This window comes from Balaenoptera musculus, chromosome 7 (genome assembly GCF_009873245.2).
Source record: "Balaenoptera musculus isolate JJ_BM4_2016_0621 chromosome 7, mBalMus1.pri.v3, whole genome shotgun sequence".
Lineage (NCBI taxonomy): Eukaryota > Metazoa > Chordata > Mammalia > Artiodactyla > Balaenopteridae > Balaenoptera > Balaenoptera musculus.
Genome location: NC_045791.1, coordinates 90051874 through 90078076, shown reverse-complemented (window position 1 = coordinate 90078076; position 26203 = coordinate 90051874). Strand labels below are relative to the sequence as shown.

The 26203-nt window shown below is 34.1% G+C and overlaps 1 protein-coding gene across 1 annotated transcript in view; it reads right to left on the bottom strand.

Moving 5' to 3' along the window:
* Window positions 1-26203, bottom strand: part of SPAG16 (sperm associated antigen 16) — a 905158-nt gene that overhangs the window by 421675 nt on the left and 457280 nt on the right. Inside the window, exon 12 of the mRNA XM_036858792.1 lies at window positions 2187-2372. Within this exon, the coding sequence (XP_036714687.1) occupies window positions 2187-2372 (186 nt within the window). The remainder of the gene's footprint in view (window positions 1-2186; window positions 2373-26203) is intronic.

Below are 26203 nucleotides of genomic sequence, written 5' to 3'. Positions count from 1 at the left end.
TTATAAAAATAACAATAATAAAGAGGGCAGGAGGAAACTTTTAGAGGTAATAGATACGTTTATGCATTGATTGTAATGGGTTCATGGGTATATATTTATCTTTAAACTCATCAAGTTGTTTACACTAAATATGCACAGCTTTCTGTATGTCAATCATACTTCAAAATAAAGTGGTTTTAAAAAATTCCAGTAATCTATTATAATAAATATTTGTGAAATATGGTTACATACTATAGAAACATAATAAAATTAAGAATTACATGATTGATTATTCCAGATAACCAAATGGTACACACATGAGTATTAAAACCTATCTTAAATTGTCACTATTTTAGACAGAAATAGGTTTAAAATGTATTATTTAGAGCTATGTTTTCTCATTCAGAATATGACAAACATTATTGATCTGTACCTTTGTAACTCAAGTGGATTATGCTATTTATCCATTAATGCTCCATAATTGTCAAGGTCTGGACAGGAGACAGAACTTGCACTTAACATTTTAACGGCAAGAATTTAATATATGGGATTGTTAACTATGCATAAAGTTGTTAGCTAGAAAGCAAGAACATTAAGGTATCATGGAGAAAGCCACCGCAGGAAAGAGCTACCACCCATAGGACTGAGTGAACAAAGGGACTGCAGTGGCATTATTGAAACGTAAAACCTTGGTGGGGGCACTACAGAGCTGAAACTCAGCCCTCTGAGGAGGGGGCACGTGATTGCTAGTATCGATGTTCCTCATCTTGGAAAAGAGGCCATGCAGAGTTGGGAACACAGAGCTCTGAGAAGGGGGCACCTGTTTGCTGGAACTAATGTCTTTGATGATGGACGGCATGAGGCAGCTGTTTCTGCGAGCACTGGAAAAACTGTCAACTGGATTCAGCTGCTGTGATGAGAACAAACTGCTGTTGCTAAGGTGAAGTGCTGCTAGGGGATGTCCACTGGAACCACAAGCCCAGAAGAAGCCCACAGGAAGGGAACAGGAAGAAGCAGGCCCCTCTATCTCCTCTAGCCTTGCGGTCCCCTGCAGGTGCCCACTATTACCAAAGCCTAATAGAGAGTCAGATGGCAAAGCAAAAATGTGGTTTGCAAAGTTCCAGCTCCAGCATCACAAAAAAGATACAGAAGGGTGAGTTTGGTACTGAGAGAAAATAGCATAATGACTGGCACATGGCCTTAAGAGATAATCAAACTACAGATAGAACAGAGCATACCCTTTCAAGGAACCCTCCCAGGAAAACTGTTGACTTTTCTGTAAGTACCTTACGTGCTCTCTCTTCTAAATATGTCATCCATGATTCAAGGAAGAGTGGGGAAAGTTTGTTAAAGGTACCTGTTTTACCCATGACCCCCAAAACAATAGTGTCCACCTTTAATGCAAGTTCATCTTTCTCTTACAAAATAAATTACAATGGCTCAGTGATAACTGTTCACACAAATTTTGAGGAGTCACTATCACTTATATTTGGAATCTGGGCATGGATTAAAATATTAAAGTCATCAGAAATCTGACTGATGATCTGTAATCCCTTAGTTAGCTGAAGCAATCAGGGTATTTGATACCAGCTCTTTTTATCTTATTTGTATACCTAACAGGGTGGAATAATCATCCAAAAATACATGGATGACAGGTATTTTGATAGCAAAAATATAATAAATTTGTCTGTCTTGAATTAAGATCAAAGCATATGGTATTGTATAGGACTTTGCTTACAATAAATTGGATTAATTCTTACAATTTGTGAATTGCCAAGAAGCATTTAATTTGGGAAATGTTACAATATATCAAAATTTAGTGAAAAGCAAACAATTATTTCTGTCATCTTCATGCCTACTGAATTGTTGGTTTGATAATCCAGAGAGACAGCAGAACTGTGGAGGGGAGAACTAAAAATCTAACTCTTTAAAATAAGTATTTGTCTCTATCTTGCTTAAAACAAACAGCTTTCCAATGAAGCAATTCTAATTTGATTACATAGGATTGATCTTGAACCTACATTTAGAAAGAACTCATTACATCAACAGAGATTAATGGAATTAGAAATGGATTTCACAGAGATTATTTAAGTAACTCTATAGTTTTATAATTAACAGGGTTTTTTTTTTAATTTCCCACTGAGGGAAAATTTATCCATGTATATTTATCAACAGAGAGTGCTAATATTGTTCAAAGTACTTCTTACCTATTAACATCCCAGATTTTGCTAGTTGTATCCAATGAGGAGGAAGCCACAAAATCACCACAGGAGTGCCACGTGCAGGACCATACTGCATGGGTGTGTCCTTCGAAGGTCAAAATGCAATTGCCTTTAGACAGGTCCCATAATTTAACTGTAGTGTCACCACTTGAAGTAGCCAACTTGTTGCCACTATTTGCAAGAACATAAAAAGGTAATCTGTTAAAAAAATCAACTTGCAGTTAATTTATTCTTATGAATGGTTGTATTCTGTGAATAACGTGTGTGTGTGTTTGTCTGAGTTATTTTTACTTTTAATGACATATCTTTGTGCCTGAATCTTATTATCTTATTTGAGTCTGCACAATTTGATACTTCCTTATATTGTTTAGTAATTCAAATTGATTAGAGAACTGCTGTTGCATAGTTTCTGTATTAATTCTATATTCTTCCAGATTAATCCACTAAACAGCCCTTTTTTAACACATACTTTGGTTTCAGGGCTATGTTAGGCTCTGTGGATGATATAGCCTCAGAATGATGAAAATTTAGACGTGGGCTAAGACAATTTCAAAAACGTAATACAATATAAAACAGTAGGTCAGCATTGTTTATGTTTGTATTAATTAAATGCTGCAGGAGTGCAGTTTGGATGATGAAGAAATATGTGAATCAGAAATGAGAGGGCTTTGGAGCTACATCTTGAGAGATGAAAGATTTTGAAGAGCTGAGTGGTTAAGAATGAGTCACTGGATTTTCCATTTGAGTCATTAGTAGATGTTAAAAAAGCAGTGGCTTTCAAGTGGTGGACCCAAAAGCAAATTTAAGAAATGAGTGGGTGTCCATGATGTGAAAAGAAACATCTAAGTTTTTTTGGTAAAATATCAACTGCAAGAAAATTTCAATGCCATCATCTTCTCCACATCCTTCAGCATTGTTTGCTCCTTCTATGTGTTCTCTTAGTAACTTTTCTCTCACTGAATATAATGAACTGCTTATCTGCCTCCTTCCCTGTGTTTTTGATGGGGAACTGTTTCCTCTCTCTGTTTCTACAGCATCAAGCATTATGATTAACCAACTGAAGTGCTCATTAAATGCTTTCAGAATGAATAAATATATGAATGAATGAATGAAGTGATGCTATAAATGAAGAAGAAAAGTTGCCCAAAATTTCTAAGACCGTTAATGGCACTTGCATCAAGACAAGCATTTTGCTTGTTTGCTTTTACTTGCTTACTTTTATGCTGAGAGAATTAAACTTTTATGAGCAGCAACCACTGGAGAGGAAGGCTCAGAGATGCTGCCAGAAAAGCAGATTATAGAGTGAAGACGTTCACATTAAAGTGATAAAAGGATATTTATTTCTTTTTCAAATTAGCAGATTTTAAAAATTACTAAAAAACGTACTATATAAGGGTAGTCCTTTACTAATAGGTAGATATTAAAAACTGTCCTTTGCTTTGCAGCTGTTGTTTATCTGTACATGTTTGTCATTAAAATTTTTGCTTTTTAATATTAAAAACTGGACAATACATTTGTCTAAAGATACCTCATTATAACATCACATTGAGGGTTATAGCTTCAAAATATGAATCTGGGTACGGGCTGGGGGGGACACAGACATTCAGTCCATGACAGTATATAAGTTAAAAATAGGGATGATAGAAAAAAAGAATACAGTTTCCTGGTCAAAATCTCAGAAGAGAATGATATAAAATGGGATACAGGCAACACTCAAAGAATTGAAAGTTGACAATTTACAGAAACTGGAAATTTAAGATGTAGAACCACAGATTCTGGAAGAAAAACGTATACCAAGTGGAATAAACAGTGTAAACAAAAAGAAATCTTCACTTAGATAAATTTTAGTCAACTACAGAGCACCATAGGCAACAATAAAAATAACGAGAAAAATAAGAAGAGAAAAAAATAGAAGGAAAGGTTATTTGTTTACATAGTGCTTAACACGTGCTAGAAGCTCTACTAAGCACGTTATATAATGTGATCCTCACAAGCATCGAATAGTTTGGGCAGCTTTATTATCTTCAAAGCACTTGAACAGTATCCCAGAGCTAGTAAGTGGCAGATCTGGAATTTCTTCAAAGAGCCAAGAGAAAATCAGGTTACTTTAGAATTATCAAAAATTTCTCTCAAGACAGGCAAATAAAAATATCCTCAGCTAAACAAAGCAGTTCTCCCCTATAGGAACCACTAAGAATGTATTTCAAGGGGGAAAAAAAACGGATCCTAGAAGGAAGATCTGAAATGAAGGAAGGGTGGGCAAAGAATCTGGTAAACATGTCAGTATATCCAAACACTTACATAACATCAATGGGGCTTGAAGAAATTTAAACAAGAAAACAACAGTAATATGGACAATAATATTCCTGTGGAAGATACTACATTGATAAATTTTAAACTTTATGAAGTCAAGTCTGCATGGTAAAATGTTAAGGGTAACCACTAAAAGAACAGGAATAGAGTACATAACTTCTAGACCAGTACAAAAAACGAGAAAGAGGTTTTTTTTTTTAATATCCAAAATAAAGCAAGAAAGGAGAGATACAGCACTAGAATAAGTGGTAGGAATAGAAAACAAACAAAAAAAGACAGTAGAAAAAAATTGAAACATAATAATACCAGTAAATACAAATGACCTAAACAGGAAGTTAAAAGACAAAGATTTTTCAGTTTGGCTAAAAATGAACAAGTTCAGCTACATGATGTTTACATGAGGCACACTAAACTCCTAAGGACATACAAAGGTCAAAAGTAAAAAAAAAAAAAAAAAAAAAAAAAAAGATACCTAGGCTAAAAGGAATGAAATAAAAAGATGAAGTGGCTATATTAATATCAGACAAAAAAAGACCTTAGGGCAAAAATGTGTTATTAGGGATAAAAAAAATCCCTATGTAAATAAATAAAATGATAAAATGTTTCACTCCTAGGAAGATTTTTAAACTAAATTATATAAAAATACTGAATGCATCTTAACTGATAAAAGTGACAATGTTAGCACCATAGAAACAAAAATAACCAATCTACTGTCAAAGTGAAAGATTTATGCACCTCTCTCAATTTATTTTCTAATTCAAAATTCAAAAAGATATGGAATCTTTAAGGAATAAAAATTACAACCTTAATGGCCGTATATAAAAGCCTTCGCCAAATAACTAGTGACTATACATTCTTCTCAAGTATATATGGAACATTTATAAAAACAGACAATATAGAAAGCCATAAAGCAAGTCTTAACAAATTGAACATATTTGTTATCATAGAGGTTATATTTTTCTCATCACAATTCAATTGTTATAAATGAATAACAAAATCATATATTTTTAAAACCTGTATATATGTGAATTTTAAAACAGTTTTAAATAACTTACATATCAAAGAAGAAATAACAGTGGATATTTAAAAATAATTAGAACTAAATGAAAACACAACATATTAAAACTATGAAGGTGAAATCAAAATAGAATTTTAAAGGCAACTTAATTTCTTGACCTCCTAATAATGAAAAGAATACAGCCTCAAAACTGTTCTGCTAAACATGAGACTTTAAGTTTAGAAAAAATATGCTATCAACTATTACAATGGAAGATCAATAAAGACCAAAGTGGTTCTTTAAAAAAACTAAAATAAATATATCCCTGCTAAGGCTGAAAAAGAAGAAAAGAAAAATGTCCCTCAATATGACAATCTATTAGGCCATACACTAAAGAGATTTTACAAAGGTATAAAGTAGTGTCATTCTTTTCATTTTTCTTGGAAATTATATTCATTTTTCATAACAAATGTTATATAAGCATGAGTTTTTTGCAGCTTATAAACAGCCTACAAATATCAAATTTGGTTGGGTCAAGCCAATTTATACTTTACAAACAGTAAGCAAGAATTATCATCTGTTTTTATAAATACTTTATATTTTCTGTAATTGCTTTATTCCTTATTTTTCCATATTCTTTGTGCAAATTATTGACTTTTTCAGACTTTAGCACATAACTGCAGAAATATTAGAGTTTGCTACTGTCGAAAATGACTTCAGTTTTGAGAACTAAATATATTATAGCTTCCAGATTGATGCTAATTACCTGTTTTTACAGAAATGTGCTAATGTGTTTCATTAGAAAGGGGTGGAACAGAAGGAAATTAATGCCTCTTGTGTCACAAAATAGGAAGTGGAGAGAGTAGAAACAAGAAGATGTGGTTGGCTTCTCACTCTGGCTCTGCTAGATGACCTACGTGACCTTGGACAGGCCATTCCACATTTACATTTAACACTTGAGAAATTCATTGTCTTTATTTGAAAATATGGATGATATGTTCTGCTCAGTATAATTTAAAGTGTTGTTTTGAAGATCAAATCAAAGAACTTTTATAACAGCACATTTTAAATTCCAGGTATCATTCAAACTTGCGATTATTTTTTAAAAAAGATTCTCTTGTGATCTCTAGTTAGTTTTTATGTGAAATTGTTTACCCACATTTCCATAAATAATGGAATGAGATCCAATTACTACCATTATATTGTAGTCTCATCTACCTGTGTCTACTCAATAGGACTATGTGAATTTGTAAAAGGACTATCAGTCACAATGTTCTCAATTACCACAGAATACGCATGTATTATTTTATGTAGCAGAATAACATACAACCAAAATCTAATTAAATTATTTTCTCCCTCTGTGTTTGCATAGGTAAAAGATCTAATTTTGGTTTCACTGAGCTCATAAAATGATGACATTAGGAAAGCTCACATTTAGAATTTACATTACTTGAAAAACGTTGTCACATTTGAGATACATTTTTACTGTCCCGTTTGTGAGAGTCCCCCAAACTTTAAGCTAAAAGTTAAAAGGGCTTCATCCTTTCATACAAGTTACTTTAAACCCTTACTTAGTCTTCGATACAGAGCTGCTTGGCTGCATTAGGGCTGGGTGTTGAGGGCACTGTGAAAGAGGAAAGTAAGATAAGTACAAGTCCACAGAGAGAATGGTCTTGGTTGGTTTTCTGAAGTAAACGGTGCCCATGTCCAAATGTTCTTGCCTTCACTCCCAAGTGATACACCCTTTTTTGTGCAGGAATCTGGAATCAACCAAGAATCACAACCAAAGCGAACACGGAAGACAGCATTATATGCAGATATTACAGACTCCAGCAGAATCAGAAAGGCAGGATTGAGCATTAAGGAAAGAATAGGCTTTCCCCGGCTGGCTGCAAAACTACTGCCCTTTCTTGGGAGGGTAGATTGCTTGGAGCTCCAGGTTCACCTCTGTCAATTGAGAAACTTCAATGGGATTCTCAGCTCAACCATCGTTTACACAGGAAAGGCAAGATGCTGGCAAGTAGACTCCCCCGCAACTGTCATACAGCGTTTTTAAGATATACTATTTATTAGGTAAATGCACGAATGATATACATAATAAGGAAGGAGAGAGTTCAACTGGAAATATATCTGTGTTAATAGAAGCATAGCCTATATCATTTAGGGCTGCATGTATGAACAAGTTTACATATAGCAAGACATCTTGGTACAGAGGAAAGAAAAATATAGAATTACGAAACTACTAACATGTTACTAGTTATTTTTATTCTGTTTTATCCTTTGTATTTACGTTATTGTTTTAGGTTGTAGAAGCAGAAGAATAGAAATTGGTAGGTTAGTTTATGAAACTTTATGTGGAGATTATGAACAATGGTGTCATCTTGGAAATAAGACAGAGATGTCCCCAGAATGCCTTCAAACTTTCAAGTATCAATTTAAATTTGGTGAATTATATATTTTATTATGTAGTTTTCTTATTGCATCCAACATGCTTCTCTGAGTATTCTCCAGTCGTCATTCATATACGTGTACGTATATGACATATTAAAATTGAATATTTGTGAAAAACATAACCTTGGGTAATTAAGTGATGTTCTCATTCTTTTTTAAATTAAGTTTCTATGCATACCCTAGGTTTCTGTCTAGAAAAAATTTTCAGGGTATTAAATCTAAATTTTTTCAACTACCTCAAGACCTCTACATTTGATACTTTCCTTTTTTTTTCCCTTTCTTTTGGCCCAATGTTCTAGGTAGAACAGAACACAAAGTGCAGGGTACAGGCCCTGAGAAGGGCATGACTTGTTCAAGAAGCTGAAAGGTCAGTGTGGGGGGAGGTGGGGGAGGCGGGAGGTAGAGGAGGTGGGGAGCGGAATGGATGGGAGGGGGTAGTGAAGATGTAGAAATGGAGACTTGAGAAGTAGGAGGAGCCAGGCCACTCAGGGCCTTATTGGCAACAGTGAGGTATTTGGAATTTAGCCTAAGTGCTAAGAGATTTCAAGACACAGGAGACTCATTCATCCATTTCACAGTTGGTCACATGCTCCAGACACTGTGCCAGACAACTCAGTCCAGCATCCCTCCATGCTTTTCAAACACACCAACCATGCTCCCCTCTGCACACACTGCCTCTGATGCTAGGATGCCATCCCCCTTGGATATTCCCATGGGTTGGTCCATGACTTTAGTTAAAAACCTTTTCTTTAACTTCACCTTATCATGGAGGACATCTCTGACAATTCCACTGAAAATACTGTATCATCTCAGTTTTTTGCTTCTCCTTTTTCCCCTTCACTGTTTATTTTCTCTATAGCACTTATCACCATCTATTAAGCTATATATCACTTTTTTCATTTATTGTCTCTCTCTGTCAATAGAATGTAACATGGATGAGGGCAGGAACTATTTTCTACTCCCTACCATATCCCCAATGCCTAGCTTTGTGCTTAGCACATAGGGACTCTCAATAAATAGCTGCTGAACCAATGACTCAATGAATGAAACACAATCACGAATATGACAATGTCGCTGAATCCATTTTTAATGGATAATTCTTGAGGTTTAGAAATACAAAGAACAATGTAGGCAAATGGATCCTAATGCCCCATTTTACCATGGGATATCTTATTTGGGTATTTATTTTCTCAAAGAAGCTTTATTTCATGGCATGATAAATTATTTCCTTCTGAATTCTGCCTGAGTTATTATATATAAAATTTCAGACCATGTTGAAAACATTATCATACAGCCTCAGGAAAATAGCATTTCCCCCATCCACCTCACACCTTCTTTGGAAAGATGCAGGACATAAATAAATTCAGTGAATAAGTAATTAGCTCATTTTAGTTGCAGAAATGATATATTTTCTATTTCTAGTGAGAAGTCAAAGAGTCTTTGAGTCTTTGGATCATCACAACAGGGGTTTAATAAATAGTCATGGCAGTGTAACAAATTCTAAGCATTAGGTCTGAATTACACCAGTAGCCTCCTAACTGCTTCTGCCCTCGTCCCTCTACAATCTTTTTTTTCGGTACAGAAGCCTAAAGGATCCTGTTCATGCTGCTCCTCTGCTCAAACCCTCCAATGGCTCCTCATCTCCCAGAGTAAAAGCCAAAATCCTAACTACAAAATAAAGCCCTACACGATCCACCCATCACATGCCTAGTTACCACTAATTTCTTCTCATAGCACTCTCCTCCTCCCTCTCTACTCTAGCTACACAAAGACTTCGAACCCACTGTTTTTTCTTCTGGGAATGTTCTTTCTCAGAAAACCAACGACTAGGTTCCTTCCCTATCTTCAGGACTTTGCAGAAAGACACATCAAGGAGGCCTATCTAAAATGCAATCTCACCTCTGATACTAGGCTTCTTTCCTATTTTGTTTTGTTTTGTTTTCAGTAGCACTTACTATTAACTTACTGTGTATTTTACTGATTTCTCTTGTCTATTATTTGTTCTCTTTAAGCCCTCACAGTTTCGTGGGCCTCTGCTTTACCTAGTTCTGTGCTGTTTAATATATTCACAGATAATGAATGCTTTTAAGTTGGATTCCACATCCTGTCTGAATCTAGTTCTTACAGAAACATATTACAGTTGGCCCTCTTATTTGTGGGTTCCAAATCCACAGATTCAAACAACTGTGGATCCAAAATATTTGAAAAAAACACTCCAGAAAGTTCCAAAAAGCAAAACTTGAATTTGCTGCATGTTGGCAACTATTTACATAGCATTTACATTGTATTAGGTATTATAAGTAATCTAGATATGATTTGAAGAATATAGGAAGATGTTCATAGGTTATATGTAAATACTGTGCCATTTTATATTAGGGACTTGAGCATCTGCAGATTTTGGTATCTGTGGGGGTCCTGGAACCAATCCCCCAGTGGATACAGAGGGACAACTATATTTACTAATAGCCTCAATCCTACCATCTTGCAACGGTGGGATTAAAATTAAAAATTTTAATTAAATTACCATCTCTCTGAGCCTAGAATGTGAAGACCCAGCTACTGCCCCTCTTCTCACAAAGTTCCAGGAGATGCCTCATTTTCATTCAGACCAGGAACCACGCCTCTTTCTCATATCACCAGAGTCAAGACCTCTATATTTCCAAATATTTTGTCTATTTCTGGCCCAGTGTTCACATGGTCCATAGGACAGAGAAGCAACTCTTTATCAAGTATTTTTTTTCTTTGGCCACGTATAGCAGTCCTTCTCTATATTCGAATGTGGCCTTGCACATCACTGAGTCTGCTTACATATGAGGAAATTTCTACAACCCAAATTCTCTAGTACTTGGGTCTCTTTCAACCAGTTCTCTGCTAAAATTAGATTATTGTGTTTTTTTTTAAGTTCGTTAGTTTATTCAATTACTTCTGAGGATCCTCTATTTACCAAGGATACAAAGGATATGAAGGATATAAAGTACACATGTTTCTCAAATTCTTTACATTGTTTCTTTGGATTATATTACAAGAGTTAGAAGTTTGTATATTCAGAGATCACTTTTTCCTCTTCCCCTTCACCACCATAGAATTGCTTTTACTGAGCTGTCTGTGGTTTTGTTCTACTGCACGAGAGTAAGGAAAATTAAAAGGCACAGCACTATGAAAATCTGTATTATTGAAAGGTTATTGTTGAGGCTATTGTTCAATAGATTATATATTACACTAGAGTATCACATACTCTTAATATGGGCCAAGTGTTGAAATGTCATTCAGGCCTTAATAGCAGGAGCCATTGCATTGCTGCTGAACAGCTTGAGGGGATTTCTCTTATTGACAATGAAAATTCCATGGCCGACTAGGTCTAATTTCTGTTGACTGTTAGAATACTTACGCCCAAAAAGTTGAAGCCCTCCTTTAGCAATTAAAGAAAATAACATTATATTATGGCTTTTATTAAGGAATGAATGTCCATATAGCCAACCTTTAATAGAAAGGATTTAAGGTAGAGTACATGCATTTTATGTATTAACTTGACTCCTTGCTTCATGCTATTTTACCTATTCTAAATTATCCTTCACCTTAATTATCTCCCAAAAACATTATCTTCTATCTGCAATTTTTCTACATTCCTTTTGAAAATACATGATACAAAATATAATGCAAAAATCTCAAAATGTACTACGCACTGGGGATCTAAAGATAAGTGAAATAAACTTTGCCTTCAAGGAACTCATGGTCTAACAGTTTACACAAATATATAACCAATTAATTATAATATTTTCATAAATATTTTAATATATAATATACAGGATACAGTGGCAGAGGACAGAGAAGGGTGTAATCAGTTTTCTACTTGGGAGACGGTCATGAAGTCTCTAAAAAGGCAAACATTTGAACAGTATCTATACGTATAAGCAGGTGTCCACAAGGTGAAAATAGGAGAGAAAAAAGGATGAGTGTTCAGCATGTGTAAACTGTGGGATATTCAGAGATTGTTAAGTATTTTGCTTTCAGGAAGAGAAGAGTAATGGAAAAAATTGTCTAAATAGATTAAAAATAATCATATAACAAAAGATCCTTCCTACAGCCTTAAAGAGTTTTCATCTGTAGGCGATGAGGAGAAATGAAAGGGTTTTAAGAGGAGTTGGAAAAGCAAGTCAGATAACAATTTTAAGATGATGACTCTGGGAACATGACAAAAACCAGATTGTTGGGGGAAGAGCAGAAAAGATGTTAGAGAATTGATAGTGATTTCCCAAAGAGGCTGGCACTTGATTATAGAACTTAATTATTTTGAGATCTATGCTTTGTATAATTATAGTCATTCCCAGGTTCTGGTAAGTGATTTTCAAGATAAAGTCTCAGTCTAACACTTGTGTTGTCCACTTAGCTAAAAGACTGTTCCAAGTCTAAACTGTAATAATGAGGATATGCCATTTTTCCAGTGGAAAGCCCCTCTGTGATGATGCTGCTTCGTTACCTTACCTTCTTTTGACCTCTGACCTGAGTCAGTAAAAATCCTGAAATGCAGAATTTTTCAATGGACTCTTTTCTGACTTTCAGGAATACATGGTAACCAAAATATGCAGGTGTGATGCTGAGTTCAAGTCTTTGGAGGATTGATCTGGCAAAAATATTCAAGGTCAACAGACGCAGGACACATATTTCATCACCTGAAGCAAATGACTAATATAGAATGAAATACTTTCTTAGCAGCCTCTGCTTTGGCACCAAGAGTTGTTGCACAAAGCTGCAATAAGATAAGAAATGTAGTAAAGAGGATTGCTTTCCACAGACATGTGAAAATTCTAACTGAAACTGGGATAATATTTTCCAAATAATTATTCTCCACATCCAGTTTGGAAAGTACAATTAGAAAACGATTTTCCTCGCATTTCTGGGAAGGAACATTCAACCTTGGAATAAGGTTTTCTCATGATCCACATCTGCCAAAGCCACACTGGCTGAAATCCTTACAATGAATACAAATGAGCAGGATATTTCTATGGTTCCAGAAGAAGCAGTGCCTTTGTTTCTGGTACAAAATAAGATGTTTTCCATAATTGGCAGTATTATAGGGACAATTAAGATATAGTCAAAACTAGCTTGACGAAAGTGAATTCATGTATCATGGAATTCTAGAATCTCCAGGCTGGAAGACTCCTTAAATCCATCTAATCCACTCACACATCCCTCAGTTTAATTATTTCTACTAATTTTATATTATTTTATTGCCCATCCTCTATTTAAAACTTCTGGTAACAGGAAACTCAGTTTATTTGGTCTTGAGCAGCTCTGTTAAAAAGTCTTCTTCCCCCCACCCCCTCATTAAAGTTAGTAATAATCCTTGGCATCATTCAGAATTCAAATAATTCCACTTTTACTCAATAGCTTTCAGTGTAGAGGAGGAAATCTATCATGCCCTAGGATGACATGCTATTCACTTTCTTTATCACCCAAATATTCTTCTCCATGCCACTTCCACTTTAGAGGTACATAGGGATCTAAGAAGCTGTACATCTACTCTACCTTGATGCAAATTGGTCTATTTCTATTGAATAAGGCATGTATTTCCATTATTCTATTCCAATCTTGCATCCTATCTCTTTAAATCTTGGCAAAAAATTTAAGATCATATGTATTTCCATATAATTAAAATATGTGGTACACTTTGTTTATTTCCTGTTCTCTGAGGCATTAGATACTCTTATTCTTTTATTACTTCTCATGTTTCACATACAAATTGCTATTTTCCTTTCCATGACAGATTTGTTTGCTTTTGTTTTTTTTCTTAATGACCAGGCTCATATTCAGGTTGAAGTTCTCTTGATAATATCAGTTTGTTTCAGGATAAACAAACCTGTTTCTAATATTCTGAGCTATACTGCATTTCTACCTGGGAACCCAATTGAGCATTTCAGTTTATAAAACCACTTTTCAGAAATCCAAACTCCATTAACTTAAATCATGTACAAAGCAGGCTGTTCACCAATCTTGTCCCTCCATCCCTGCAAGTGTGATAAGGGAAAGAAGTAATAGTAATAACACATGTATCCCCAAGTTCTCTAATTTCCAGTCAAAGATCTCATAATCCCCAGAATGTTTTGCTGATCTTTCTGGGAGTGTCATCTGTTCCACCAGAAAATCAGTGGTGTGGATAGGGGAACATAAATATGATCTCAGGAAATTTTCCATCACATTTCTCATATACACTGGAAAAACAGCACAAATTCCATCTGAATTTGCCAAGCCTTCACAGATCGGATATTCTTCACCAGGGCTGCACCATTTACCAAGGAATTAACAACAAGCAGGATAGATATTAGTTTATTTTCTCTGTGAATTCTGCAGCTCAAATTTTATAAGTATAAGTAAATAAAATCCTTTAGGTGTATTAAATTTCATACACAATAGTTCTTGATTGTTCTGGAAATAGGTTAAACTAGAATATTAGCAGAAGTTAGACTCTTATGTTCTAATCACATCTTTGCCATTTAAAAGCCTGGTTGCTTATGTAACAGTCTTTCTGGAGACTAGTATTCTCATCTGTAAAAGGAAGAAATGATACCTTTCTACTGTGACTCCCTAGTATGGATTAAACTAAGGATGTTTGCCCAAATATAACCCACAAAGCAGTTGTGGGCACTAAGAAGTAAACTTTGTGTATCTCTGTATAATACTCTTTAAGGAGTTGTCACTTGCATGGGGCACACTGATTTAAAGAAATAATAATAATAAAAAAAAGTAACTCAGGGGCAGGAAAGGCATTGTTTTTTAGAAGGATGATTGCTCTTCTTGCTATCTTCCAGGAAGTCAGCTTTTTCTTGCAGATAAGATGAGGTTTTGTGCACAGAATAAATGTGAACTCTCACTGTGCCATCACTCCATGTAAGGACTAAATTACTGGCTATGGAACAGTTAGCTACAGCAGAAGCTGGAATTAGAAATTAGATGTTCATCATCCATCATATATGGATAAGCACAGTGTGCAATGAGCTCTGACTGGCAGTGACCCACTAAAGCTAAGCACAAGCTTTAGCCTGAGACTAACAACAGACAGCATGACTCTTGGAGGGTGAAATCTCTAGAAAATAAAATAGTATTGATATAATGCTGAAAGCTTAAGGAAATGCATGTGGATGTAGAAATAAAAAAAAAAGGAAACATATTTTTAAAGATATTCAAAAAAACAACAAAGTCTTAGATATAAAATAATTGGGTGGAGAAAGTGATGAGGAAGTTTGGCAAACTACCACAAGATCCAAAGTAAAGGCTGTGGAAACAGAGTGGGCAAAAGAAGCAGCACTAGAGTCAAATGGTACATGATTATTATTATTATTATTGTGCAGTTATTATTGTGGGGATACTGGTATTCAAATTTGGCTGTAAAGCATAGCCAAACATGCTTCATTGTTAATAATGTACTATTCATTATACCAAATTATACAGAGCTGTATTATTTGTAATTACTTTATTTTCTTTAAATAACAACTAAGGAATTCTAAACCTGTTTCATCTAAAGTAGAAGAATATGTGCAGCCACTATGGAAAATAGTATAGAGGTTCTTGAAAAAACTAAAATTAGAGTTGCCATATGGCCCAGCAATCCCACTCCTGGGCATATATCCAGACAAAACTATAATTCAAAAAGATACATGTACCCCTCTTTTAATAGCAGCACTATTCATAATAGCCAAGACATTGAAACAACTTAAATGTCCATCCACAGATGAATGGATAAAGAAGATGTGTTATATATATACAAGGGAATACTACTCAGCCATAAAAAAGAATGAAATAATGCCATTTGTAGCAACATGGATGAACCTAGAGATTTTCATACGAAGTGAAGTAAGTCAGAAAGAGAAAGACAAATACCATATGATATCACTTACATGTGGAATCTTAAAATGTGACACAAATGAACTTATCTGTGAAACAGACTCACAAACATAGAGAACAGACTGTGGTTGCCAAGGCGGGTGGGGGGCATGGTGAGAGATGGATTGGGAGTTTGGGATTGCAAACTATTATATATAGAATGGATAAACAACAAGGTCCTACTGTAGAGCATAGGAGAATATATTCAATATCCTGTGATAAACCATAAGGGAAAAGAATATGAAAAAGAAGATATATATATCTGAATCACTTTGCTGTACAGCAGAAATTAACACATTATAAATCAACTATACTTGAATAAAATAAATTAAAAAAATAAGTAGAAGAATATGAATTTTAGTTACTCCTACTGATCAACTGCACACTGGACTTGTGTCAATTTAGGTCAGATCATCCCAGAATGATTCTACCTACAGATCTGTATACCTGGATGATATGCTTGGTGTCCCCAAACATCACAATGACAAAAGTACTTGGAATACTGTAAAATATTACTGAAATATTATACTACTCTCTGGCTAATAAGAGAATTGACACATTTGGGGACATATACATACAACGACAAGCATCTTTATTTTAGTCCCTATTCAAAGTTCCCATAGATTTAAAATTTTTATTTATATTGGCACTATTTGAAAGTCTTACTGATGGCCCATTAATATCATAAAGAGTCACAAGTAAAACTGTTCTATGCTTTTTAATTTATATTTTTGTACATGTAAAATTATATTTACAAAAATAAAAATTAAACTAGAAAGAAAAATAACAATCTAAAAATTAATGATAGTATGTCAAAATTCAGAAATACTCTGAAGAAAACATGATTTAAAAATATACTGGTCACTCCCCAAAAAATGAAATACTAAGGTATCAATCTAACAAAATGTGTACAAGATCTATACGAGGAAAACTACAAAGTTCTGATGAATGAAATCAAAGAACTAAATAAATGGAGAAATATTCCATGTTTAGAGAAAGGATGACTGAATATTGTCAAGATGTCAGTTCTTTCCAAATTATCTATAGATGCAATGCAATCACAATCAATATCCCAAGAAATTATTTTGTGGATATTGACAAGCTAATTCTAAAGTATATGGAGAGGCAAATGTCCCAGAAGAGCCAACACAATATTGAAGGAGAAGAACATAGTTGAAAGACTGACACTACTTGACTTCAAGACTTACACTAAAGCTATAGTAATCAAGGAAGTGTGATATTGGTGAAAGAATAGATAAATAAATTGATGGAACAGAAGAGAAAGCCCAGAAATAGACCCCCATAAATACAGTTAACTTCTCTTTGACACAGGAGCAAGGACAATACAATGGAACAAAGATAGTCTCTTCAACAAATAGTGTTCGAACAACTGGACATCTACATACCAAAAAATGAATCTAGACACAGATCTTACATCCTTCACAAAAGTTAGCTCAAAATGGACTATAGACCTAAATGTAAAATGCAAAACTATAAAAACTCCTATAAGGTAACATAGGAGGAAATTTAGATGACCTTGGTCATAGTGATGCCTTTTTACAATACCAAAGAAATGATCCATGAGAGAAATAATAGGTAAGCTATATTTTATTAAAATTAAAAACTTCTGCCTTCTGAAAGACAATGTCAAGAGAATCCACAGACTAGGAAAAATATTTGCAAAAGACACATTTGTTAAAGGACTGCTACTGAAAATATACAAAGAAACCTTCAAACTCAACAGTAAGAAAGGAACTTGATGAAAAAATGGGCCAAAAACTTTAATAGACATCTTACCAAAGAATATATACAGATGTCAAATAAGCATGTGAAAAGATGTTCCACATCATACATCGTCAGGGAAATGCAATTTAAACCAACAGTGAGATACTACTGCACACCTAATTAGAATGGTCAAAATCTGTAAAACTGACAACACTAAATCCTGGCAAGGATGTGGAGCAACAGGAACTCTCATACATTGCTCAGAGGAATGCAAAGTGGTACAGACACTTTGGAAGATAGTATAGTGGTTTCTTACAAAACTAACCATACTCTTACCATAAAATTCAGTAGATACTCCTTGGTATTTACCCAAAGGAGCTGAAAACTTATTTCCACACAAAAACCTGCACATGAATGAATAAAGCTGCATTACTAATGCAATTACTAATGTGTATGTGCCTCATAATAGAGCATCAAACTACATGAGGAAAAATTTACAGAATTGTAAGGAGAAATCAATTAATTTACTATCGTAGTTGGAAATTTCAATACCCCTCTGTCAGAAATGGACAGATCCAGCAAGCAGAAAATCAGTAAGAACAGAGTTGAACTCAACAACGCCATAAATCAACTAGATATAATTGACATTGATTGACTACTTCATTCAACAACAGCAGAATATGCATTTTTTTCTCAACTTCACATGGAACATTCATCAACACAGACCACATTCTGGGCCATAAAACACAGCTTAACTAATTTAAAAGAATATAAGTCATACAATGTCTGCTCTCAGACCACAATGGAATTTATTCACTCATAACTGCCAAAATGTGGAAGCAACCAAGATGTCCTTCATTAGTGAATGGATAAGTACACTTTGGTACATCCAAAAAATGGAATACTATCAGCACTAAAAAGAAATGACCTACCAAACCATGAAAAGACATGGAGGAACTTAAAACGTATATTTCTAAGTGAAAGAAGCCAGTCTGAAAAGGAAACATATTGTATAATTCCAACTAAATGATATTCTGGAAAAGGCAAAACTATGGATACAGTAAAAAATCAGTGGTTGCCAGGAGTTGGGGTGGGGGGGAGAGATGAATAGAGCACAGAGGATGCTTAGGGCAGTGAAAATACTCTGAATGATAATTATAATGGTGGATATGTATCATTAAACTTTTGTCCAAACTCAGAGTGTACAACAACAAGAGTGAACTCTAAGGCAAACTTTGGGTGACAATGATGTGTCAACGTAGGTTCATCCTTGGTAAAAAATGAACAATTCTGGTAAGTAATGTTAAGGAAATATATGTCTGAGGGTAGGGGAGATGGGTAATACCGGAAATCTCTATACCTCTCTCTCAATTTTGCGGTAAACTTAAAACTGCTGTCAAAAAAAAAGTCTTAAAAATACACCGGAAAACTAGAAGAAATGTAATTGAATATTAATCAAATTGTAGATGTGAGGGATGACTTTCTAACCTCTACGTTCATGGAAAAAAATCCCTCCATTCTCACCAAAAATGTAGATAAAAACTACAAGCTCCAAAGTTCAATATACCAAAATTTAACTAAAGAAAAAAATTGACAAGTAAAACAAAATGTTACCAGTATTTCACAAAAAGAGAAACATATTTGAAATATAAATGATTAATTAAAATTGAAAATCATTCCATTCAATATTTCCACAAGAAAAATTAATAAACAGGTAATTAACAAGTGAGAGAATACAACTCATCTACACAAAGAATAATGGTCAAGAAAATAATTAAAGGAATATAAAAACCATCTTTTCTGTCTACCAAAGTAACAAAAGAAAGTCATTTAAAATTATTGTTATTCATGATAAAATTTTTGTATTTGTTGTGATGACACTGGAAGTTGGATAGAGAACAATGGAAATATTTTTGATTCTATTACCTACTTTTGAGGGCTCTCAGTTTCATAATAAACTGTTTACTAATAACTGTGCTTTTGTAGCTCATACACATTTACTTACTTTTCAAATCCTGAACAGTACTTCCTTGGTGCAAATAAATAATTGAAAGTCACTGAGAAGTACAGTAAGATTACTGAAAGGAAAATATCACCTACTATTATGACCTTTTATCTTTAACATGACAGTTTTTCTATTTACATTTCATGTTTTTGTATTCAGGGTTTTTCTGCACACAACATGTAGGTGTTTAACAATGCCACTGAAGTCAGGAGCTCAGAAAATTTCTAAAAAGTGTCCCTCTCACTAAACTTGCCAATGTTTATAAGTCTTGAAATTGTTTAAGTGGCTTGAAGGATGCCAACTTATGGCTGATGTTGGTCCGCTGAAATTGAACTCAAATTTTATAATTTTTATGAAGATAATTACAAAGCAAATTACTTAATGATCTCAGTGTATTCATATTACAATTATTCCATCTATATTTACTACCTATCACACTATAAAATTATTCCTGTATGATTTCTTTTTTCAAATAATAGTGTACAGATTTTTAGTATTTTATATTCAGAGGATATGAAACACTTTACAACCATGTAGTATTATATTTGGGCATAAAGTCTAAATATTTTGCAGATTAGAAAATTACCATGAAAAGGTTTCTATGTCATAATTTTACTCAAACTTTAGGTTTGGTAAAGTAATTTACACAAGAAAACGTTAAATGTTAAAAAAAAAAAAGATTTACTTCATTAGGCAACATTTTGTTCTCAGCACTATTATCTCCCCTACCTTGAAAGATATTTAGTTGGAGAACAATATCTATATTGCTGTTCAAGGAAATAACATAACCATAAGCCCAGGTTTTTCTTCATAGTTTAATATAATAACTCCATGCCTGAATAATTCTTCTGAGATTTTCTCAGAGTGGTAAAATATGCAGAGTAAATAGTTTACAAGGGGAGAAAGGGGAAGCGGGATGAATTGGGAGATTGGGATTGACATATATACACTATTGATACTATGTACAAAATAGACAACTAACAAGAACCTACTATATAGCTCAGGGAACTCTACTCAGCAATCTGTGGTGACCTAAATGGGCAGGAAATCCAAAAAAGAGGGGATATATGCATACATATAGCTGATTCACTTTGCTGTACAGTAGAAACTAACACAACATTGTAAAGAAACTATACTCCAATAAAAATAAATTTAAAAATTAGTTTACATGGGAGGTTAGGTATCTTTTAAATATGTCCCATACTGTGAAGGTGATCTAAGTTGTTGCTTTATACATAAAGCTAAAATGTTTTGTTTATTTTTAGAAGTAATTTTATTTCATATTTTGGATGCAAATGTTTTTAATACGTGCACAGTGCAATTTATTGACATTGCAATCAAACTGAAAAATTATTCAAGAATTAGAAGTATTGCTTGTGAAATTTATAATGCCAAAACATTTAAGGTGTGGCCTTTTTAAAACCCCTTACAGGACTTCCCTGGTGGTGCTGTGGTTAGGAACCTGCCTGCCAATGCAGAGGACACGGGTTCAATCCCTGGTCCGGGAAGATCCCACATGCCATGGAGCAACTAAGCCCGTGTGCCACAACTACTTAGCCTGTGCTCTAGAGCCCGCAGGCCACAACTACTGAGCCCACACGTCACAACTACTGAAGCCCGTGCACCTGGAGACCGTGCTCCGCAACAAGCGAAGCTAGCACAATGAGAGGCCCGTGCACTGCAACGAAGACCCAATGCAGCCAAAAAAAAAAAAAAAAGCCCTCACAGTTCTTTATAAATATTTTATGGTGCTTTAAAATTAGTTAAGAATAAAAAGGACAAATGTTAAAGCAGAAATACAGTATATCATTATAGATCATCCATATACGCAATATTTCAATACTATGAAGTGAATTTGATTTTGTTCAGTATGTACTAGAATATATTAACCTTTTCCTCTTGTAGGAATGAGGGGAAAACGTTTTTCTCCAAATCTGCTTTTATAATCGAGCCCAGGGAGCAGTTCACTAGAATCATTAGGAATGAACTGGCCCTACCCTCAGCAACTCTCTCTTGCCTAAGAGAACCTTGCTTCCAGCTTTGGTGTCCAGTAACCAGAAAACTTTATATTAGACAGAAAAATGGTTACTTGAAGGGTTAAAAATTAAAAGGTAATTGTTGATTGAAAGGTTAAAGCTTTCAAGTTCAGGCTCATGCTGACTCTGACAGGCACAGATTATTGGTGTCTATTGAATGGGAAAATAAGTCAAAGGGAGAGCCTGACAGGCTACTCAAGAGTCTCATGCAGCGTCTCTCGCGGTCAAGGACTGGATGGCGTGACACTATGGTAGACGATGGATGGTTGAGGCAGAAAAGACTAATTCATTCTAAACTAACTCACAAGACCTGGATAAAAGTAAATTCTAAGGACAATTTTTAGTATGAAATGTAGCTGCTTGGCAAGCCAGAATACTAAATCTTCATATTCTCTCTCAAGCTTAAGAGTCTGAAACGGAAGCTAATTTCTGGTGAGAATATTGTTTGGTGACCATGAAATTAGATAAGAAGGGTTGGGTTATTTTAATATCTATGATATGTGGATGCAATCATCACTACTATACAAAGGTACTGTCACACACCATCTCCTCCAGAGGAAGCTTGATGTACTGACAAATTCTTACTTTTGGCTGTACTTTTTCCATGAAGAACACTTTTCTCCTGCTAACATACAGTTTCTCCAGACAAATTACAATGAACTTGTAAGGCTGTTTTATTTATACTCGTTTACATTAATCACTTTCCAGGCAAACCTTCCCCAAATCTCCATCAGCAGTATAATAGGAGATAACTTAAACTGATTTCTTTAAGTTAAAAAAACCCACAGTTTTGGTCCAAAATGACTTGGACAAGGATTGGTGGTGGTTTTTCTTTAATAGGATAATCCTATCAAAATATCAGGAGATTTCACAAAATATTTCAACTAAGGGACTAACTGTAGTAAGAGTTTTTAGAGCCTTGAATAATATATCTCTGAATATTAAAATTTCCCCAAAGAAAAGGAATTATTTATATGGACCTTTAATGAAGAGTGGCTTTTCATAGTAAGTTCTTCAAAGTGCAGGTTTCTCAGAGGCTATCAGTTCAATTCCACAAATATTAAAGAATACTTTTACTCTGCTAGCCAGCTGGCTAGTATCAAAGATTCAATATAAGCAATATACCAACCTTTCTCTTAAGAATGTCACAGTATAGAAAAGAAACTAATGATCTACTAAGTAGCTGAAGCCCGTCACTCAATAATATTGGCTCCCATTTGGGGATTTTCAGGTTCTTAGTCCATGAGAACAGTAATATAGGTAATTTATTTCCAAAGTAATACAAATACCTTATAGAAAATTTAGAACTACAGATAAGAAAGAAAAATCTGGGCAAAATATCCACAACCCTTGTATCCTCAGATAAACACTACTTTTAGTTGTATTTTTCCAGACTTATTTTTCTGAGAGATATGAAGACCACTAAAGAATACAAAATTAAAACGCATGTGCTCAAAAACACTGACTTTCTTCTTTAATAAAAATTATATAATCTCTTTGTAAAAGGGAATTAAAAATAAAACAAAACAGAAAATTACATGCAAAACGTTTTAAAAGATAAAGCATAGTTCATTAATATACACATAAATTTCACCACCCAGGAATATATATAGTCAATATTTCCCAAAATTCATTTAGACTTTACATCTTTGCAGCCATAAATAGATAGAGATGGAGGTAGAGATACTGACAGAGAGAGAAAAACGAAGATGAAAATACAATCATTAAAATTAGAATCATAGTATATACATTAAGATTTTGCTAAAAATCATTATTACCTGAATTCACACACACCCCCCCCCTCAAAAAAAAGGAATTAAACTGCAGGAATTTTTGAGCTTAAGTACATTTTTCTTCCATTCCAGTTTATGAAAAAATAATTGAAAAATATGGGTTTTTAATATTTTTTAAATGGCATGTTTCATTGCCTGATATGATGTGTTGAGGACACATAATTTCTATGCTATTCTTCACAGAAATCATCTATCTTCCCAGAAAACATGGGACAAACACAATTTGAGAGTTATCCTGCAAAATACATAACCAGTGCTCTATAAAAATATCATGATCATGAAAGACAAGGAAAGTTGGAGGAACTGTCATAGATTGGAAATAAGATAAATGACAGCTAAATGCAACATTGGATCCAACATTGGATCCAACTGGATCCTGGGTTGGATCCTAAAACAGAAAAAGGGTATCAGTGGAAAAACTGGAGAAATCTGATTAAGATCTATAGTTAAGAGTATTGTGTCAATGCAATTTTTTAAAAATTCTGTTCATTGTACCACAGTATATAAGATGTTAAGATTAGGGTAAGTCAGATGAAGAGTATAAGGGAACTCTCTGTACTATATTCATAATTCTTCTGTAAGTCTAAAATTATAATAAAATTTAAAACTTCTTAAAAGTAGAAAAAATATTATGTTTCACTTTTTAACCATTTCTGCCAACTCCCAGCTCTGAAGCACATAGAAATTAGAATTGTTAAACTTCTACTCCTCACCAGATTTTTATTTGTAATATTTCTTTCCAAGTTTTAGAACATATACCAGCATATTGTCCTCAGTTCTAATTTCTAAATAAATCCAATAATCTTCACTAGTTCTTTATTCACAGCCTCTTTTTCCTGTGTTGTTTCTTTGACTCATTTTTAGTTAGATAAATTTCACTGCCAAGTCTTTTTTTTTTTTTTTCAAGAAGGGCTTATCAGTCCTATGCCCTCAAGTTCTACTGTGTTTATGATCGATTTGCTGCTGCAGTAGTCTTGCTTGTTTTCCCTCAGAAGTTTGTTGGCACTGCTCGAGTATTTTTCTGGCATTGAGGATTATGCTAGTCCTTTGTCACTGCATTTTCATTCATCATTTGTTGGGTGGACATTATTCTCAAGTTTTTGCTGTTGCTGCTGTGGTTGTTACTTGTTTTATTCAACAAGGTCAGGCTCATGGATTCTGTATTTTCTGAGTTCTTTAATACTTGGGAATGATTTGCAATGTTTGAGTATACTCGATGTACATGGATTATAGTTTTCTCCTACTCAACACTTTGTAGACATCATCTCATGGCACTGAATGTTACTGTGAAAACCAGCCTAATTTTTTATTCCTTTGTAGGCAATTTCCTTTCTACCTGCTCCTTTGAGGATTTATTTATCCTTGAAGTTCAATAATTAAGAAGAATATATCTTGGTATATCCTAGAATAATTTACCAGGCTGTTCTATAGATTTAGCTCTTCCTTTATTTCAGGGAAATATTTTTTATATCTATGAATATGCTTTCTCTTTCATGTCAGTGACACCAATTATACTTATGTTGCAACATCTGTTTATGTCCTCCACATCTGTTATTTTTTCCCCAACTTTTAAAATTGTTTTCCTATTTTCTCTGCCATTAGTGATTATTGCAAGTTTTCTTGGAATATAATTCATTTTTATATTACCACTCTCTTGAAAGGTTAAAATTTATTTTTAGCTGTGTATGTTTTCTTATAAGTTATTTTGCTTTGATATGGTGAGAGTGAATTCCCCTTTACTCCCTTGCCTATTTATTTGAGATCTGTTTGTCTTCCCTTCCAAACTAGAGTTTAAGAGCTAAGGATTTTATATTTTTCACTGGTATACCACTAAAATCTGTGAGTGTGTTTGTGTCTGCGTGCTTGTGTGCTGAGGTGGTCAACTTAACAGGATCATGTGAGTTTTCATCTGAGGAGCAGTTTGGGAACTGCTCTTTTATTTCTGATTTTTAAAAATGTTTCTTATAAGCATTTATTCTCTTTAATCTAGAGTATGGTTTTCCCTAAGGGATAGCATGACCCAGACTCTTCCTACTAATTTATATGGGGCCCTGGAAGATGAGAAGCTTCTAGTTGTTTCTCCTACACTTAAAGAAAACCTATGGTGGTAGAAAGTTACTTCTGCACTTACAGCTTTTCTATTATTTTTTCCTAGCTGCCTAGACTCTCCTTTAATTTGTATATCTCCAAATTGTGGATTATTGTTGAGAAGTCTTAATACATTCTAATTTACCTTTCCTACTAATGTGGGTAGGATTGAGGCAAGCACTGGAGACTTCAAATGTTCCTACACAATCTCTTCCTTTCTTTCTTTAGCTACACTTTTCTAAAGTTTATGTCAAGAAGTTACAAGCATTTCATTTTTCAATGGCAGCTAATGAATTTTTTTGCCATGTACAATATTCCTGATTTTGCTTATTTATTTTTAACCAGCAAAAGGGGAGAGATGCTGTTTGATTCATATTAATCTTCAATATCTCTGAGCTTCTCCAATGTCTTCTTTTCCTTAAATCATATCAACTAACTGTTATAGCATGTCAATACCATTCTAATACTATGTTGTTCAAGAGTATGCATTCACAGTCATGAATTATCAATTAAGTTTTACAAGGAAAACTATTCATTGTTCATATATATATATATATGTATATATATATATATAGTTTCTGCATTTGTTTATCATTTAGTTTTTCAAACCTCTGAAGTATGGAGATGATAAAGGACAAACAAAATATTCCTTTATGGTAAATGGTAAAATGTGATAGAAACATAACTAAAATAGTAATATTTAATGGAAATTGAAC